This window comes from Coccinella septempunctata, chromosome 1, assembly GCF_907165205.1.
Source record: "Coccinella septempunctata chromosome 1, icCocSept1.1, whole genome shotgun sequence".
NCBI classification, from domain to species: domain Eukaryota; kingdom Metazoa; phylum Arthropoda; class Insecta; order Coleoptera; family Coccinellidae; genus Coccinella; species Coccinella septempunctata.
Genome location: NC_058189.1, coordinates 67,217,398 through 67,238,326, shown reverse-complemented (window position 1 = coordinate 67,238,326; position 20,929 = coordinate 67,217,398). Strand labels below are relative to the sequence as shown.

At 37.8% G+C, this 20,929-nt stretch overlaps 2 protein-coding genes across 4 annotated transcripts in view; both read left to right on the top strand.

Annotated features, from left to right (window-relative positions):
• Positions 1-171: 171 nt before the first annotated feature.
• On the top strand, positions 172-8,162 carry LOC123307609 (otoferlin-like). Its single transcript, XM_044889994.1, has 10 exons — positions 172-725; positions 781-1,025; positions 1,084-1,299; positions 1,452-1,622; positions 1,679-1,824; positions 1,879-2,027; positions 5,343-5,530; positions 5,962-6,200; positions 6,440-6,612; positions 8,058-8,162. Exons 1-10 carry the CDS (start codon positions 216-218, stop codon positions 8,160-8,162), a joined length of 2,142 nt encoding a protein of 713 aa, XP_044745929.1. The 5' UTR covers positions 172-215.
• A 2,617-nt stretch (positions 8,163-10,779) lies between these two features.
• LOC123315213 (transient receptor potential cation channel subfamily A member 1) overlaps positions 10,780-20,929 on the top strand; it is a 59,764-nt gene continuing 49,614 nt past the window's right edge. For 2 of the 3 annotated variants that reach the window (XM_044900837.1, XM_044900824.1), the window contains exons 1-3: positions 11,816-12,004; positions 15,158-15,398; positions 16,301-16,495. In XM_044900837.1, coding sequence (XP_044756772.1) covers positions 15,180-15,398; positions 16,301-16,495 — 414 coding nt within the window. In that variant the 5' untranslated portion in view covers positions 11,816-12,004; positions 15,158-15,179. Of the gene's footprint in view, positions 10,909-11,815; positions 12,005-15,157; positions 15,399-16,300; positions 16,496-20,929 lie in introns of those variants that run through there. The other variant, XM_044900829.1, reaches the window with a different exon arrangement.

The following is a 20,929-nucleotide window of genomic DNA, read 5'->3' as shown; positions in this document are numbered from 1 at the left end:
TGGTATTCACATAAAACACGTCAAGTTCTTCCTCGTGACTCCCTGGACGGAGGAAGAGAGGCAGGACTTTCTCACCGGAGTGACCCCGTACCAATCCTTAACGAACATCCTAGAAGGTATTCGAATGCTTTTAAAAATTGGGAAATTTGGTAATTCGATTTTCAGAAAAAAATTCTGACGATTTCGAGCTCAGCGTGAAGGATTCCAAACCTCCCATGGTTTTCAATCCCAAAAATTGCTTCTGTAGAACCTCGGAGATCCAGAAACTGGCCAAGAAAGCTTCTCAAATCAGATGCGTTTGTCGAAAGACGAGGTGGCAAAAATTTCGACAAGCTTTCAGCAAGAAAAAGATCTACTGTCCCTGCTTGAAGGATTTTCAGAGGAGCGTCGATAAAGTTGAGAAGAAACACGGAAAAACCTGTGCTTGTTGCAGGAAATTGCTGGAAAAACTTCATTTGGTCACCAGTGACAAGGACAACCAACCAGGATTTTGGGCTTCGATATGCGGCATCTTCAAGAGCTCCTGTTTGGGTGGTAAGTGTGAGTGTTGCAGAAAAGTAGCTGGAAAAATAAAGAAGATATGCGGGGACACCGCAAAAAGATGCGCGTTCTGCAGAAAAATTGGAAAGAAGTTCACCAAGAAGAAGCCTGCTGAAGAGAATTTTGAAGATTCCTACGAGGAGAACGATTATGATTGGTGGACTAAATACTATTCTTCGCTGAAAGTTGGTACCATGCTTTGATTCTGATTCTGAAAAGTCGATAATTCTTCTTCTACAGCCTCTTCCTAAGCCAGATGAACGTGCATCCATAAGGGACACATTCAGGCTGAACATATATAATAGAGAGTTAGAAACTCAAGCTGAATTCAACCATTTCGAAGACTTATTGATGGCCTTTCCTATGTACAAAGGTAAGAGGACTGGAGATGAGGTAGTTGATAGAGATATGGTACAAGGAGTGTTCAAAGGAAATATCAAGATTTATAGATGGCCAGAATCAACTGAGAAACATCTATTGACCAGGTGAAAACAGAACCTATACATAATATGCGGAAATATAGAACATGGTTATTTTCTGCAGATACGGAAGGCCTCTGAAGGATGGATATTTTGGACAATTCCCTCCTAATCATCCACTTCATTTCACTCTGAGGGTGTACTGTGTGAGAGCCCTGCATTTGCCACCGAAAGATGTAAACGGCAAATGTGATCCTTATCTGCTAGTTCGTCTGGTTGATCGAGTTCAGGATAATAAAGATGATTTCAAGAACAAGGATCTGAATCCAGTTTTCGGAAGGTTAGGGTGTTCTTCTTTATTGAAGACTTGATGAGATAAGAATTGAAGAAGACCCTTCGAGTACTCTTCAACTGGGCGCGCCATCTATCGCTAATGATGACAAGTCGCTCTCTTTCTATTCCAGTCCAAAGCCTCATATTTGTACCTTCCAGGATGTTCGAATTCAACGGGATATTCCCGAAAGACCACACCCTGGTGGTTCAAATCTGGGACAGAGACGTCGCGACGAAAGACGATCTGATTGGCGAGACCATAATCGACGTTGAAAACCGTCTGTACACGAATCACAGAGCGAAATGCGGCATTCCGGAATTTTACAAAGAGTATAAACGAACCGCTTCCAACTCGTGGAGGTTATCTCACCAAATTCACATTTCAGGACCGGCTATTGCGCTTGGAGGGACCAGACGAAACCGACGGCCATCCTGAGCCGGCTCTGCACGCATTGGAACCTTACCAAACCGGAATATGCCCCGACATCTGTGCGGATCGCTTCGAAGGTGTTCGAATCGACGAAATACGAATGTGAGGGAACTGTAAAAAGGATAATATGGGGCTTATAGCGTCCCTTGTTCGCAGCATGCGGCGACGACAGGATCGATAAGGAGGTGAAAGCGCTCTATGCTCTGAGGAATTGGGATCAGGCACCTTTTGTCGGGATGAAATTGGTTCCGGAGCACGTCGAGACGAGGTCGCTGTATTCGCCCGATAAGGCCCTTGTTGAACAGGTTCGTTTTGGCTGGGAACGTTGAGCAAAACGGTTTTGATACCGAGGGTTGAATTCTTAATGGCAAAACAAATTTGGATACGGAATTCCGACTGCCAACGGCAAATTCCGAGTTGGAATTGGAAAAACCACGATTTGCAAACGGAAATTGCGAGTTTCTAGTGGAAGATTCCAATTTTTAATTAGGAATTTCGGTTTTCGACTTGAAACTGCCTAATTCAGGTTTTGAAGTGGGATAATTCCGAGTTGTAGTAGAAATTCCTAGATTTCAGTGGAAAACTACAATTTTGAGTTGGGAAATTCGATTCCCGACTTCAAACTGGCAAATTTGGGTTTTGAAGTGGAATAATCCCGAGTTTTAGTCGGAAATTTCGAGTTTCTAGTGGAAAATTTCAATTTAGAATTAGGAATTTCCGTTCCCGACTTGAAATTCGCACATTCAGTGGGAATAGTGGGATAATCCCGAATTGTAGTCGGAAATTCCGAGTTTTTAGTGGAAAATTCCAATTGAGAACTAGGAATTCAGGTCCCCGACTTCAAACTGGAGAATTCAGGTTTTGAAATGATTCCCGAATTCCAATTTTGAATTAAGAATTTCGGTTCTCGACTTCAAACTGGCAAATTCAGGTTTTGAAGTGATTAATCCCGAGTTGTGGTCGGAAATTCGGAGTTTTTAGTGGAAAACTCCAATATAGAATTAGGAATTTCGTTTCCCGACTTCAAACCGGCAGATTCGGGTCTTGAAGTGGGATAATCCCGAGTTTTAGTCGGAAATTCCGAGTTTCTAGTGGAAAATTCCAATTGAGAACTAGGAATTTAGGTCCCCGACTTAAAACAGGCAAATTCAAGTTTTGAAATGTTTCCCAATTCCAATTTTGAATTGAGAATTTCGGTTCCCGACTTCAAACTGGCAAATTTAGGTTTTAAAGTGGGATAATCCCGAGTTGTAGTCGGAAATTCCTAATTTTCAGGGAATAATTCCAATTGAGAACTAGGAATTTCGGTTTTTGACTTCAAACTGCCAAATTCAGGTTTTGAAGTGGGATAATTCCGAGTTGTAGTAGGAAATTCCTAGTTTTTAGTGGAAAACTGCAATTTTGAGTTGGGAATTTCGATTCCCGACTTCAAACTGGCAAATTCAGGTTTTGAAGTGGAATAATCTCGAGTTTTAGTCGGAAATTCCGAGTTTCTAGTGGAAAATTCCAATTTAGAATTAGGAATTTCCGTTCCCGACTTGAAATTTGTAAATTCAGGTTTGAAGTAGGATAGTACCGAGTTGTAGTCAGAAATTCCGAGTTTTTAGTGAAAAATTCCAATTGAGAACTAGGAATTTAGGTCCCCGACTTCAAACTGGCAAATTCAGGTTTTGAAATGTTTTCCGAATTCCAATTTTGAATTAGGAATTTCTGTTCCCGACTTCATACTGCCAAATTCAGGTTTTTAAGTGGGATAATCTCGAGTTGTAGATGGAAATTCCGAGTTTCTAGTGGAATATTCCAATATAGGATTAGGAATTTCGTTTCCCGACTTCAAACTGGCAGATTCAGGTCTTGAAGTGATTAACCCCGAGTTGTAGTCGGAAATTTCGAATTTTCAGTGGAAAATTTCGATTTTGAACTAGGAATTTTTATTTCCGACTTCAAAATAGTACATTCCAACTTTAATGTGGAAATATTCGGAGTTTGAACCAGAAAGTTCGGTTTTCGACTTAAAAATGGCAAATTCCTAGTTTATAGTCGTAAATTCCAAGTTCAGAGTGGGAATCTCCAAGGTTTTAGTGGGAAATTCCGACTTTGAACTAGGAATCTCTGTTTCCGACTGCAATTTGGAATATTACAAGTTTGAAGTGGACCTGGTAATCGGAAATTTCTACTTCGAACTAAGAATTTTGGTTTCGTAGTCGTAACCTCTGAATTCAAAGTGGGAAAACCGACTCCTAACTCAAAGTCGGAATCTCCGACTCCAAACTCGGTAGTTTTCATTTTCAACTAGGAATTTCTCACTCATCAAACTGTTGTAGTCAGAAATTTCGAGTTTGTAGTGAAACATTCCGAATTTGAAGTGGGAAATTCTGAGTTTGTAGTCGGAAATTCGGAATTTGAAGCGGGAAATTCCGACTTTGTAGTCGGCAACTCCTCATTTGATGTAGAAAATTTGAATTCGGAGATTCTGAATTCAAAGTTGAAATTTTCTTCTTCAAATTCGGAATTTCCGACTAGAAACTCGGAATTTCTCACTTCATATTCAGAATCTCCGACTACAAACTCGGAATTCACCACTAAAAACTCGGAATTTCCCACTACACGCTCGGAATTTCAAAGTTTGAAGTCAGAAACTTGAAATGCCTGTTTCAAATTAGGAATTTTCTATTTGAACTCGGAATTTTTCACTTTTTCTTAACACGTAATATCTCACTCGCTGTGGTAGTCAGAAATCTAGAGTTTTTCGTGAAAAATTCCGATTTTGAACTCTGGAATCAAGCTTCTCGACTTCAAGCTGGGAAATTCTTATTTTGAATTAGGAATTTCGGTTTCCGATTACAAACTGGCGTATTCTGAATTTGCAGTTGGAAATTCCGAGTTCGAGCTTGGAACTTCCAACTCTAAGACCGATTTCAATAAAAAAGGCACTTTTGAGGATGTTAGAGAGTTCCTCTCCTCTTTCCGACAGTTCGACTGTTGTGTCCTGCCCAATTAATGCTTATAGTCCCGGCGATGATGAATACGAGAAATATGGTCCATTACTGAAATATAATCTCATCGAAATCCGAAACATTTATCTGAAACAATCCGGGGATATAACGAAGAATGTGACTTTCATTATGTACCTAATTTCAACTGCCAGTTTTTCCCAAACAAAACAGATTCGCTGGAACTGCTTAATGAAAAATGCGTTTCATTTTAATCTTCTTATTGGCGGACTCTATCATGGGCTATTTCCATCATTTTGGATTATTCTACTGCTAAAATATATCGATGGAATCGCACTAGCTCTTTGTACAGCCTTTCTCATCAATATCCGTTGATTTTCGGGAAAGTTACGGGAAAATGGAGGGGTGTTAAATTGGTTTTTTGACTTTTGAAATCTACTTGTCGTGAACTGTGAAAATTTGCAACAATTTGATACTTTAGACCAATCGAACTATTTCCTAAACGCCGATCAACTTTCATAAAAAAAAATCCCAATTTTTTATGATCTTCAGGTCCCCAGAATACTCAGTATGCGGCAGGGCAGAATCGTAGCGCCCTTTCACCAAATCCACCGAAGTAAAGTCAACCTACCGCACCGACCTTGACCCACTTTGTCGATTTTTCAGGGTAAAATTCAACTCTGGATAGACATATTTCCAGCTGGCGATCTCCCGCCTCCGTCGGCTGTCGACATAACGGTTAAGCCCCCGAAGGATTATGAGCTCAGAGTCGTGATCTGGAACACCGCCGATGTCCTGTTGCAGGAGGACGAGTTTATCAGCGGACAGAAAAAAAGCGATATATTCGTCAAGGGGTAAATATTTGGATGTGTCGCGAAGCGAAAGTTTGACAATGGGGATGATGCACAGAAATCATAATTTCATTAGAGCCTGACTAAAACGATCCAAATTCTAGTGGCAGGAGGAAGTAGCGCACCTTTGGAGCCCAGTATGCTGCAGTAGTTGATCCAAAAATAGACACATCAGTTACGTTATGAGCTGACTGTCCATGGTGGCATTTATATCCATTTTACAGGGATCTACGGATGGCTAGTTAGCTCCTTGGCCTCCCTGTCAATAGATGGCGCGCCTGTCTGTATATATCCAAGTACACTCCTACTCGGGAGCGAGTCATTCTCAAATTAACGCCTCAGGATTGTTTGTTTTAACCGCGTGATAAACTCTCTGGGAAGACCGACGGGGAGCGTTATCGGATTTTAACAAATTCGAGTCGTTTTTCTTCCAGGATGATCCTGGGTCACGACAACGTCCAGAGCACCGACGTCCACTACCGCTCGTTGACCGGGGAGGGAAACTTCAACTGGAGGTTCGTCTTTCCCATGCAGTATCTTCAGAACGAGGACATGACTTTGATTCGACGTAAAGAGGGTCATTTCCAATCGAAAGATAGCGACAAGAAATTTCCCTGCAGGCTGACGTTGCAGGTCTGGGAAAACGATATGTTTTCCAAGGACGATTTTCTGGGTAAGAACTCCTCGACTGAATAGACGAAGTGGGTAAGAAGGAAGGAAAACGAAAACATATTCGTTGAATCTATTTTTCGAACCCGCATTCCAGCTGGTTGATCTTTTATGATCTGAATAAGAGATATCAGCGTTTCCGTGATTATGGATCCGTCAAACGAGCGCTGATTTCCCGATCAAGCTTGGGGCATATAAATGTTTTTTCGAGAGTTTCACTAAAAAGCTGTATATCCACCAAAGGTACGCTGAGTTTGGACTTGTCACGTATGCCGAGAGGTTCAAAAGGGGAGGAGAACTGCAATTTCACTATAACAGAGCCGAATGCACCACGTATAAATCTTTTCAAGACGAAGAGGACCAGGGGATGGTGGCCTTTTAAGGGGAAGGATTTAGACGGCAATTTAACGCTGGTGGTGAGTTCACAATGAATATTTGAATGGACGTTGTCAGATGGTACTTCGCTGAATTGAAGTTTCACGTCAATCAGTTATGATCCCGCCATAGCACTGCTTCAAAAAAACAATAATCAATTCATACCAACCTGTGGAGGATGATTTCCTGAGATATTATTACTCTTCAAAGTTTTACCTGATCTAAAACGGCTTGTTTCGTTATCGGTCATCTATTCCCCTGTAGAAGAAGATTTCTTGGGGAATATAGGTTAATATCCTCAAGCTGATGCACTGAATATTGTAATTTTCTTATTTTTCGAAGTTTTTTGAGCTGAACTGAGGCCTTTTCTTTCTCTGAATACCAAATAACTTTCAAAATGTTACAGCATCCCAGCTCACCCAGAGCGTTTCTGTATTTCCTGCTAAGTATGAGTTGATATCTTCCTCAGTATTCTTTAACCATTGCAACGTATACAGGGTCAGTCATTGACTCATAGAAATATTTTAACAGTAGATTCTTGAGGTCAAAAGAAATTTTTTTCCTATAACATTTCTTCTGATTCGGCCCTGATCAAAAGATATATCCATCCAAAGTTTTCATAATGAGCTATGCCACCTCTGGAGGAACAAAATTTCCTTCAGAATAACAAGCTAAATCTCTGACACTACACATCTGTGGATCTTCAAACAGAGTTACATTCAGCCAAAGTACCCAATTTTTCGAATATCACAGATATTTTTTATAATGTTTAAACTATTTATATTGGTGAATTTCTGTTATAAGGGTTTTCCTGTTGAGATTCCTGATTACCTAAATAAATACATTTCTGAACATAAAATTACTCGAAAACGGCTCATTATACGAGAAAATATAAAGAATACGTTTATTCTACAAAACGTTCAAATATTTATCAGATAGCTTCAAATTCAGTTTCACGAGTTGGATTCTTCGAATTTTTTGTATTTTTGAGGTACGTAATGCTCATAATGAGAAAACTGGAAGACGTGGGTGATATCTTGTGTACGAAAAAGATTAATCGAATAAATGAAAAACTATATTCCGAAATTCATTTCATTCGTTAAAACCGTTTTCGAGAGAGAGAGAAAATAACATTTTTATTTGGTTTTTCAACAGCCTGTATATTCTTAACCGAGCCGATTCGGAAAGAAATGGTATATTAAAAAAGTGTTTCTTCTGATCACAAAAATCTAGTGTTAAAATATTTGTACGAGTCAAAGACTCAGGCTGTATAGATGCAGTTTCCGGATTTTGCAGCGTACACACAAGGACAATATACAGCTCGGCATACACTATCTAACTATGGAACGGCCCAAAATTAATTACGATCCAAATGATTATAAGTGCTTTTACAATGAAGTCTAAATAGAAACTTTCAATCTCGAATGCAGGATGAACATGGAACTGTATTTTATTTTGATTGATTAAAACATCTTGAGGTTTCTAGGGTAAAGTTGAGGCAGAAATGGAACTGCTGACTGCGGAAGAAGCTCAACAGAAGCCCGCAGGTATTGGCAGAAATGCACCACAAGCTTTGCCTGAACCAAAGTGAGTATGACTTCTTCTATAATGCAAATCTTGAGAAAAAATCGATCAGTCTCTAAATCTAACACAATATCTTTGAAATTAGACACCGATCCATCTGACTATAGCCAATTTGCAAAGGAGGATAGTTTACTTGTTTGCAATGAGGTGAAAACATATTCTTTACGCAGCCATCAATGTTCGTGTTTTCTTTCACTCAGAAATCCTGCAGCAAGCTGTGTTTGGTGAGAACAAATGAAGCTTTCTGTATCGCTTCGTTATTTCGGATTTTTTTGAAAACCATCGCGAGGAGGGTACCTATGAACGTGGGAAAATTTTCCGTGGAAATATACCGGCCGTATCATAAAAAACAAAAGTTGGATTCGAATAATCTCTCATCACGTTTCCAGGACTTGCTCAGCGTTTCATTTCTCATCCTTTCACCGAGATCATTTCACAATATTTCTCAATTTGATAAGCTCCCTTCGCTTTCCCCCTCAATCGATCTCCCGCGATGTACTTTGAGGTTTCCCTGAATTGGCTTCAGAAGATTGCCATTAGGGGTTATTAAGTTCACACGTCTCCAAGGCCGAGGTTCGTGTCCTTTGTTTTCCCGCACGAGTAGCGTAATCGACATCTGAAATTATGACATATGATTTTTCCGTGATATATCGCTCGTTTATCGGAAGAGGCGAATTGTCACTTGGCTATTTGAAAAATGCACTCGGGCGCGACCATGGGGAGGTTCTTGGATTGCACGAGTTGGGGTAGAACCTGATTTTTTTCATGCTGGGTCTGTTCAACCCTACCGTTATTCGTCACGTTGCTAGCGATTTGCTTTTTGAATTGACCAAACTCATTTCTTTGTTTGTTCTTCTGCAGTTCTATACCTACTTAATTTGAGTGTAAACGTGATATCATACTTTGGCTGACATTGAATGAATTGGCTACTTGCACAGGGTGTCACATCTCTGCTAGAGCTAGAGTAAAACCGATGACACGTAGAGAGAAACAAAGAATGGTGAAAACCGTAGCCTTCTACCATCCTTCGTTTCTGAGTAAGCAAAAATTGAGCTTTTGAAGATTTCGAAAAGTTCTCAAACCTTTTTTGTCTTTGCAACTGAAACGTAAACCTTCTACGGGCACTTTTAAACGTAAAATCTTCTGACACACGATACTTTTCCAATTCAAAAATTATAAATTCAATAAAAGTTTGCATTCAAACAACAAAATTGTGCCTGATAGTTCAAAATCTAGATCAGGCAAAAATGTTTATAGATCGTCAGTGGATTCTACGCAAAAAAGGTTCAAGTTTTAGATCTGTAACTTCAAAGACAAGAAAGTTATGAGGACTTTTCGAAATCCTCGAATTAATTTTCTGCTAATAACGAAATATTGTAGAAAACTACGGTTTTCAACATTCTTTGTTACTATGAAGGAGACCTCTTGGGATGCCTGAAACATCCCCAAGCATCTGTTGGTAACGTTTATCTAGGCATATTGAAAATTCGATTTCTACTTTCGTAAAACCATTTGATCCTTAAGCAAAAAGAAATACAGACTGAAAAGAAAACCTTTAACTGTGAATTTTTCCGACCTAAATAGATAAAAATGATTCGACTCAAAAAAACTGGCTTCTCAATGAACTAGAAGACTTTTTGATAATCCTAGTTTAGGTATAAAAAAAATTCTAATGATAAATTTGTACCTCAGAACCTCCATATCGTAAATTGAGAAGTAGTTTTTTTCTGGTTTCACCTGATTATTATCAGTGAGTATCAAATAGCTAGAGCTATAAGATCGAGAGACCCAATATTATATGTCTGAGCCTACTAAAACGAAGACCAGTTATGGCTTACGATACTGTGTATCTGAGGTAGAGAAATAGTCAACATTGGGAAAAATTAATATCCTTTCCACATATATGGTACGATTTTCTTAAGCTATGCTGAACATTTTTGTCTTTTTTATTTTCCAGGAGACCTAAAACTTCTTTCAATTGGTTGACAAATCCATTCAAGTCATTCAAATACATAGTCCTGAAACGTTATCGATGGAAAATATTCTTGGGATGCTGTTGCATTCTACTGGTAACTTTTGTTGCATTAGCTATCTATGCTATACCTGGTTATGCCGTCAAGAAGTTTTTAGACGTATAATTATATATAGAAAATGCTTTTAGCTACACTCTAGTTACTGAAATATATTTTTAAGTGTTTCATAATATGTTTAATCAATAAAAGTAATATTGCTTTAGTTCAGTATTCATTAGGCCCCAAAAAAGTTTTATGAAAAAGTTCTCATGTATTTAACATCTTAAGTACCGAAACAGAACCCTGAAATGCCTTAAGATAAACTTGGGAAAAATATCAGGAGATATGGAGATAAATATCTGCTATAGTTTCAGTCTCAGATATTAATCTAGTGTAACAAAAAGTTGCCCCAAATTTCGGTGGTGCCATATTTTCATATAGTGGATGAAAAATTACATCATACAAACACATAATAAATCTCAATTAGGCCTAAACAAGATCCCGATGAAATGATGCCGGATAGTGTAAGTGAAATTAATTTGTGGCACATTCATTACATGATTACTTCCCTGGTAGTCCTGTTGATACGTCACAAATTAGTGGGAGAGGCTTCCAGTGCTGGTGGAAAAACTATACGATTTCCACATCTGCGAACTGACAGTCTCAATCGGTTTTATATCGTATGGTGTGTTTTTCATGAGAAACGCTGTGCTAGAGGCCAAAATCGAAAAATTTTAATTGGTGAGTTGTTCTTGACCTCACTCTTCCAAAATGAGAAAATTTGAATGATGATTGTGGATTATCCTTCGTTTATCTTATATTGACATGTATTTTCATTCATATGTAGATGAGATAACACATTGAAAAAGAATCCACGAATTGAGAATTCATCTCCTATTTAAAATAAAACCTGGTTAGCAAATTTCAGTTTGATCATTGTTAGGTACTTTGGACTATCTTTAATCAAGAAGCTTCACATCAAATGATGCAAACTCAACTCATGAGATGGAAAACAAAAAAGTAAGACGCATCCATGACCCCAAGAGACCTGCGATGATCAGATTCGCAGAAATTTCCTCAAACTTCAAAGCTAGCTCGTTATTTCCATTATTAACATTGTTATTTGTTCAGTTATGTAGAATACCCTCCAGGTATCAAATTTCACGAAGGTACTGTTAGAACAAATAATTATGATAAAACCGGCGAACTCAGAGAAAGCTAAGCAACTATAAAGTTTATGTTGAAAGACCTCACTATTTGTAATTTAGCGTCCACACGTGGATGATACAGGTGACTTGATTTTGGCAGGATTATACTAACTTGAGTTTCCAGTCGGTCTAAAAAAAACACTGCAAAATATTCGAATTATTTCAGTTTTTCTATCTCAAATTAAATGCAGTTTTACTTTTTCTTTCCCTCAATATCATGTCGTTGTATCTAAGGGTACAATTATTGGTTTTCGTGAATATGAATGGAACAGAAAAAATTATCTAGAACTCTGTAAATATAATTATCGTAATGATTAGCCTTTTTTATCTAAATCAGCAGAAGAGAAATTGCTATTTGATAATGTCATAATATTTCATCATAATTAGATTAGTACAATATACGTTTCGTAGAACACTGAACAAAAAGCTGTGAACAAGCATGTAAAGTGCATTGTATCAACAAACAAACAAGGAGGTTTATACAAAAAGTTTTGAGATTATTATTGGCTGAAATTCATAGTTGAAAGTATACGACTGACCCACATGAATTAAGCTGTATTAAGTTCTGCAGTTTCATCAGTATTTTAGGATTGTCTATTGATCGAGGAAATTTTTATTGCTTAAAACATGTAAGTACAAACTAGATACAACTTTTTTTTATAACTACACCCTAGTGACCTTACCCAGATACAGCCTGTTCAATTTAATTTTTGTCAGTTTTCTGGTCTTTAAGAAAAAAATTTAAAATGGTACCAACTTCAGGCAGGTACCTAAGCAGGGTTTACTGAAAAATTTCGTATTTGCGAAAAAGCTGGACCTTTCGATCTTGGACTTTTGGAAACAATAAATCTTGATGAAAATTTTCGATATTTCGTACATAATATGAACAGAAGGAGTAAAGTTCGAAACTTTTTCAGATTTTTTACATCTCTGTGTTTTGTGAAAGAAGATGGACAATTCATCGCAATCAATTACATTACACGTTCGACCTTGAACCCAAAACACAGGACACTTATTTCTGTTATTTGCTTGCATGGGGTAAAAACGGAAAATTTACATTATTGAAGATATAATAACACCCATTCGTGTGTTTAATTTGGATGATGTAGCTAGCCTGATGTGCAAAGGTCGATACTTTTAAAAGGCTGGTAGGATATTTCGTGCAATAACTTCTTCTTCAATTCAAATTTCCAAGAAAAGAATTATGCTGAAAATATTCGATGATGAAAATCGTTCATTTAATCATACAATATACGTATGTGTTTACCAGAAATATTCTCGAATAGAAATATAAAAAAATCTTTCATCATTAACGATCAGGGAGATCAATTCATCAATCATGTCTTCTCATGCCTCCTCCCCTCGCACTGAATTGGAAAATGGGGAGATATTTTAACCCTGAAACGATAAGTTGTGTAGATATTCCCAACTTATATTACAGTATATGTTTCTTTCCTAATGCGGAAGCTTAGGTTTTCGATAAGAAAAACAAGGAGATAGCGTGGAGGGGGTGGATGAAATTTATTCAGTTTTCTGGAGGGATTTGCGTTGAAATTTATAGTCGGGAAGATACTCTTTCATTTTATTTATCCCTTGTTTCCGTTGGGGGGGATTTGGCGTGAAGGTTGAAGATTTCTCAGTCATGTGAAATAATGAATCTAGGAGAAACTGACTCTCTCAGTTAGTTGAGAGTGTATAGTGAAGTAAAAATTTGGATAGCTTCCAGTTACAAAATAAACCAGTCCTGAGGAATTCTCACTCCCTCACCTTCAAATACTGGCTAATTTATCATTCATTCATTCATTGCTGCATCCCGTTACCGAGAATAAACCTACAAAAAAATTGAAAAAAAAGAATCGGTGCTATCAAACCCTAATTTCCTAGGGCTACTTGCGACTGTGTGCCTTCCTGTGACTGAAGAGACCTTGCCGTGATCTACAGATCCTTCCACACTCCGGGCATGGATAGTCAACAACCAGATCTAGCCGCCGCTGTATTCTTCTCAAGCCTCCATTATAACTGTGGACCAAAGACCTCCACTGTGATCTATCTAACTCTAGTTGTTCCCAGTTATGATTGGCATCAACTGATTTCAGGGATTAATGCAGTATATCCTTAAACTGCTTATACTGGCCTCCTGGTTTCTGAGCTCCCTCTGTGAATTCGCCATACAGGGGAGTCTTGTGTCTTGCATCCTCAGAATGTGGCCGCCCCATCTGAGTCGGGCTCTCGTTACTTGAGTCTAAATTGTTGTACAACTCGCGCGCTGCAAGACTACTGCATTTGAAACTTTGTGAAACCGCCTGATGTGCATTATTTGTCTTAAATGACGTTGTTGCGTTTGTTCAAGCTGTTTAATTTGTCTCCTGTAGGGTGTTCAGCTTTCGCTTCCGTAAAGAAGCGTTGGGATTACCACTGTTTTTTAAACAGCTGTCTTGGCCTTCAGATAGAAGTCGTGATTTTGAACCACTCTGTCCTTTAGCTTACAGAATGCCCGTGATGGCGAATTAATACGGTTGTGTATTTCCGTGTCTAGGTTAGCCCTAGTATTTATGAAGCTTACCGAGTATTTGGACTGCTCGACCTGTTCTAGAGTTTCATTCTCCAGGCTGATATCTGTTTGAAGGCTTTCTAGCGGACTTACCAGGATTTTGGTTTTGTCAATATTGAGTCTAAGGCTAAATTATCATAGTCATATTGAGAATGGAATTTTTTTTTTGAGAAATGATGGCTCATAGCCTATACAATCCTGGACAAAAAAAACCCAACAGAATTTTTTCAGCCTATTCATTTTGCAATAACTTTTTAAGTTGTTTATCGATTTTAATCGTTTTGCTGTCCATTTGTACCCTCTTTAATCTAGTTTATCACCTGACGACGAGTCTGTAGAAATTTCAATTGAATTTGATAGTATTCAGGGTAGAACTGAAACTAAATTGCATAGTTTCATTTGAAAAATAGTATTTCCTATCAGGAAAGAGCACAATATTGACTTGAAATTAACAGGAAATTGTTAAGAGAAAGTAAGGCTTCAAAAACTCATTCAAAGGCACATCATTGCGTCAATAATTACTTCCACAGGGTGTTCAGAAATTCAGAGGAAATTGCAACTTTCAGTTCTACTCTGTATACCATCAAATTATATTGAAATTCCTGCAGACTCGACAACAGGTGGAAACTAGATGAGATAGGCTACAAATAAGCAACAAAATGATCAAAATAGATGAACATTTTAAAAAGGTATTTCAAAATGAATTCGGTGAACATTTTATTTGTCCGATTTTTTCGGTCCAGGTAGTTGTGGGGTATTAATTGAAGGTTCTGCAGCACATCTTCAATTCTCTGTGTGACCACTGGGAAATCGAAGACAAATTGGTTCGCATTCAATGTCAACGAAAAATGTTCACGAGTCGGTAGACCAAAAACAAACCATAAAATTGCGAAAAGTTTTCTATCGGTTATTCTCAAGATTGCTAAAAAACTGCTGAAGCTACAAAATTCCAGAAAACAGGTCCAAAAAGTAGACATTGGAACTACAATTTCCCTCCTTTGAATTTGATTTACGATTATTTTTCTTTAAATTAGAGCCTGTTGAAAATCGCCCAAAAATTCAGATATTTTTATGATTGTCAAATTCTTTCTTGTAGTGTAGGATAATTTACGACAGGACCATCTGAAATGGAAGAACTTTTCCATAAAATAAATCGCAGTCGAACGTCCTTCGACCTAATGTCATTAACAATAAGTGAAAACCTATTAGCAACCAAATATTTACTTTGCAGATTATGCCAGTTGAAGTGACCGATGATATCGAAGATGCCTACTCTAGCCACCTTGATCGACACAATGAGAAATTGGCGCCTGGACGCGGACGACGTAGTTACCCACTTAAATCCTCCGACCCCTATAATACAAGTCAGTCCAAGGATACAGGAACCCGTCAAGGAGTCCTCCGAGATCAGTATGGACAGGCTGAAGAGTGCAAGTTCAACGGGAAATGTCGAGATAAAGACGGTGAGAGGGGTGAGTGCTGTCAATCTGTCATTGAAAGGACTTTCGTTTGTTCGTTTCGAGGGGCATTAGGGCTCGGAACAGTCTTATTTCGCCTTTTTACAACGATACTAGCGTTCTTCCAACCAACGGATTTTTTGAGGGTCCTCTGTGTTTTCCGTGATGAGTCTGGAATGAATTTTTAACCAGCAATGGTGCGGAGATGTTTCCTGAAACGATTGGGAAATGAGAACTGGATAATTTTTTGGGAATTATGATGTTTATAATACATTTCCTCCCAGTCTTACTAGGATACAATCAATTGCCTTATTTTTGAATGATATCATTCAATTCTATTAGACAGAAAAGGCTGGTTTTGTTAGTACACGTGATTCTGCAAGTGCGCTCTGAATTTGACTGGAATCTTCATCGTGAACTGCCTCCAATTCTTGGTATCCAACGCTGAAATCACCATTTTTGAAACGTCAAGAGCATTCCATACATGATAAATCAGTTGGAGCATTGTAACTGTAAACTTTCCCAAGCATTTCAGCTGCACTTTTCTTTCAATTAGAGCAGCAGGTTAAAACATACCGCAAATGATGTTTAGTTGAGTCACAATCTAGCATAAGCAGCACACTAAAAACAAGGCTTTGCGCCAAATTCAAAGCGATATGAACTATATATTATGGACTGGTGTCTAACCTCTTCAAAACCACAAAAATCATCAAAACCAGCCAAAGCCATCCCTTTGAAACGAACCGAACTGATCAGTACCCCCAATGCTAATTATTTATGATTAGGGTGAGATTTCAATAACAAATCTTTGCAATAGTAAGGATGGCAACAGAGAGGAAATATAATATAATGAAAATGTTCAATTTTAGGCTTTTCAGTTTCCAGTTTTCGTTCTTCTAAATACTTCATTTTTCTAGAATTGGAGCAACTTACTGTGGTCATTGATAGCTCCGAGAATGTTGAGAGAGGAATCAGCAGATGTGGAGGCACAAAAGAAGCTACTGAAGAATAAGAAGAAAAAGAACAAGCAAGAAGAAAAGAAGAGTGAAGGGGGACAGTCTGGCGAGAAGACTATATGTATGATGGCAGAAAGCCCATTCCGAATACTGAAAGTGAGTAGCCATAACTGTAATTGATACAGCATCAACGAATATTTAATCTGTTTCAATAGAGCGACATAGGAAACAGAACACTATTCGATAAGCAATAGCCACTCAAGCCATAATGCCGACAGTGTGGTGCTGGTGCACATGAATCACCACAAAAAATGGAAGATCTCGTTTTTTAATCTTCAGTGCCTTGAAGTTAGCTGTGAGAGGTTGTTTATAAGTGAGGACGGTATGAAGTGAAGCATTGGTTTCACATCTATGTCATCACTGACTGGTAGCCAGGCGCTACGTTTCTTCTACAATTTTAATATCATTTTTATGTTTCCGATGGCTTCCTTATTCATTCTCGAGTAGTAATTTTTCATGTTGGAAATAATTTCTGTTCTCGAGAATATGATGTTGTATACATCTTGGAGGTTTGTTGTGCGAGGACTGGCTCATTCGTCTGATAATTTTTGATACCTGAATTGTAGTTGCAATTCGCAATATTTATACAGGGTGAGTCTTTGACTCGTACGAATATTTTACCAGTAGATTCTTGAGGCCAAAAGAAACACTTATTTATACCATTTTTTTCCGATTCGGCGTTGAAAAAAGATATAGCCATTTTGAGTTTTCATAATGTGCTGTACCATTCCTGTAAAAACAAAACTACCTTCAGAATAACTAGATGAATCTGTGACACTACACATCTGTAGATTTAAAAAAAAAAGTTGTATTCAGCCAAAGTACCCAATTTTTCAAATTTCACGAATACTTTTTTATTTTTGAACATCGAATTACTCGAAAACGGCGCATTAAACGAGAAAATATGAAGAATACTTTTATTTTAAAAAACATTCAAATATTCATCAGATAGTGTCCAACTTAGTATCAAGAGTTGGGTAGTTTGAATTTTTGGTATTTTTATGGTACGTAATGGTCATAATGAGAAAACTGGAAGACCGTGGGTGATATCTTGCATTCTAAAAAGATTCATCAGATAAATTAAAAACTATATGCCGAAATTCATTTCATTTGATAAAACCGTTTGTGAGATAGAACTAAAAATATAATATTTTTATGGTTTTCCACAACCTCCATCATTTAAACCTAGCCGAGAAAAAAAGTGTTTCTTTTGACCTCCAGAATCTACTGTTGAAATACAGATCCCATTGAGCTAAAACTTGAGATTCTAGCAATAGAAAATAAAATGAAAAATTTTCTAACAACTTTTCGCTCGATAACAAAAAGTAATTTCAGAATTGAGTGAATCTGTATTTTTGCAAATATTGGGTGCCAAACAGCATTGGGCGAGTTCAGTACCTGGTTCACCTTTCTAGTTATGCATTTGAAAAAACGTCTTAACCTCAAATCTTTACTTATTTTACGTCTTCAGATTGCCAAAAATAGAACTCCATTATCTCCAGAGTTTTAGTATCCCACTAATAATATCACAACAGAGGCATAAAAATCGTTGCATTCCATAAAGAAATCTTCAGGGAGAAAGCTCAAGTTTTATCGCGCTGATCCACTAAACCTATAACCCCCAAACACACCGAACTACAGACCTATATAAATGCATATTCATATTCATTCATTTATCTACATATTCATTACATCCGAGTTATATAATTTTATAGTATCCTCTGGGAGGCCGTGTTATTGCACAATAACACGTGGCCTCATCAAATTTCCAACCAATTTTCGATATTCGTTGTTAAATACGGAACGCCGAAAAGAGAGTAAGTGGGAGCGTAAACGCAATCAATAAGCCGAACGCGCCGCTCTTCCCTACGTAAATATGGAAAACGGGGCGTCGTAAAAAGGAATTCTCGGAATGTCTGTTTTACAATCCAATTCGACGACGGAAATATTATTTTTGCAGATATTTATTCGGCCTCCGGAGACGTTAGCAGTTTTCAGCGATCGCGAGATTGTAAGCCATTGTGGCACTTCTGGTAATCGGTTTTTTAGACTCTTGTTTTATTCACGATAATGCTGAATTTTCGGAGAAATGTTCGAAAACAGTTTCAGCAATTCTTTTTTTTTGGTTGATTTCGTTGCGAAAAACTGAAGGCAGAAGGTATACAGTGTGGACCAACTAAAACCTAACACTTTAAAATGTGGGAAATCGCAATTTGCAACCTCCAAACGGGGGTGAGCACAACCCCTTGATTTTGATTGGGCATAAGGGATGTTGCGATACCTTATGTTGAATGATCTTAACGAGTACTATCTGGTACTGAAATTTTACTAGAAAATGGTAACGAAATGACAGGTACAATTAATAGTGAAAGAACACTTAGTTTTGCGATCACGTAGTTTATTGAAAGCTGAAAAGCTTCATTCACTTCCATGCAGCAATATAAGTTTTGCTGAAAACGTTCACGTACATTATTCAAGATTTCTGGTTTAATTTGAAGGCATTCACGATCCGAGTTCGTAAATCATCTAGTGACTCAGGCTGGGCAGCGTAAATCTAGAATTTCAGGTGATCCAATAGAAAAAAGTCCAGTGGAGCCAGATCAGGCGATCTAGGTGGCCACTCAATATGTCCCCTTCTTCCAATCCAGGCGTGAGGAAAATTTTCATCTAAGAACTGACGCACCGGTTGAACGAAATAAGGTGGTGCGCCATTTTATTCGAAAATGATCGTTTGATGGTCTTCTGCATTCTCTAATACTTGTACGAGGGCTGGAAAAATAACGTTCTTCAATAGATCTGAATGAATTAAGCCAGTGTTTTTACGTCGTGAAAAAAGGGGCGAAATACAAATATCGAACATGTAGTTCTGATTACCTTTAATCATTTCACTGACCAGTTTCAGTTCCTGAACTGGATTCTCATGATTGATGTGCTTGAAACGTCAGATGCATCAGACAATTCCCTAGTTCTAAAGGTTGGATCCATTGCTACATGGCCTAAGACAGCCACGTCCCTCACTTCGTCTCTTTTATGTCCGCTCGTTTTGTTTCCGGCTGAACCAGCAGCGTCAAGTTTGACAACCAGTTGCACAGCGGATACATTTTCTTTGTTCCTTGAATAAATCCGCGCAGAGTCGTTAGTTCTGAGGAATAATTTTATGATTTCCTCCCTTTCTGCTAAGGCATACACCATTTTACTTCTACGAATCACAAACCTGGTCCGTCTACTCTTTTGGACTAAGAATTAATACTTTTTTAGACAAAAATTAACAACATAACTAAATACCTTCGAAATGTATCGGATCCGAATAATTTCTCGAGATGAATTCCACATTGCCTTTTTCGCTATTTTCTTTGTTCTTCCATTATCGATGGATAGTTTGAAGCGAAATTTTAGGGGTCTGATAGTACTCGATATGATCCTCGAAATAAGTTCTCATCCCTATTGAAAATCAAGGAGTTGTGCTTGCGTTACAGGGTTGAAGTTAAGGGGATGACAAAACCGTAAAATTTGTTCATCTTCGAATCAGAAATTGACTAGCCCGAGCGATTTTCCACATTTTCCTTTTTAATTCGGAAAATCGAGGTGTTAAGTTCTCAGTAGACCAGCCTGTATTGGGCGACATCAGAATAAAACATTATTTTTTCTGTTTTTGGAACTTCTTCTAGGTGCATTTCCCAGTAGATACCATAGTTTATAAGAGGCATCTTGCTCCTCAAATATATTTCAACGGTCAGTGCTAAGCCATAATACTGGTTGATAGTATCTCGTCCTGGTTCCACCTTGGAAGGTATGATCTGGTAATCGTGTACTCTCTCAACTGGTAAGATCTACTCATCATACTTTGTACTCTCATTAATATATTCTCATATTCATGGATATACAGATTAGTTCTCAAGCCTTCTGCGCTTCTCGAAACCAACGATTAGTGATTTCCCTCATTAATACTCTCATTTGGTATCTTTCATAATTCATCAACTGTATCCTCTATTTTTCTGATGGAAGTTCTAATCGTGCTTACTTGTGAGCAGTCCCTCTGTAAATGTTGTATTCATTGATGACCAACATTATCTTTATTAATTATAATATTATAACACTTTTTTTTCTGTTTTTCTTCAAGGTGCATAAGTTGATACCACAGTTTATAAGAGGCATTCTTGCTCCTCTTCCGAGAATCCTGTTTAAAAAGACGTTGCCCATCCTTCCCATTTCGATCATTCTTGTTTGACACTCCTTATTATCTTTGAATTTAGAACATTAGAACTTGATGAGTCTAATCCAATCAGTTGAGAACATTCGATATCGTTTTTAGGACCAAGTGTTCCTACCACGAAGCTTCTTTTCTTCAATTTCAACATCTATCCACCCTTAATAGGAAATCCTATATTATTTGCATTCTGGTCGACTTAATCTTGTTCTCTAGATAAGTCAATTTTCGACAAAGTTCGAGGACACAATATTTTCCTGTACCGTTACATATTCGAAATCGTTTTCATCATAGAAATCAATTATAACCTTTGGATCAGAAAG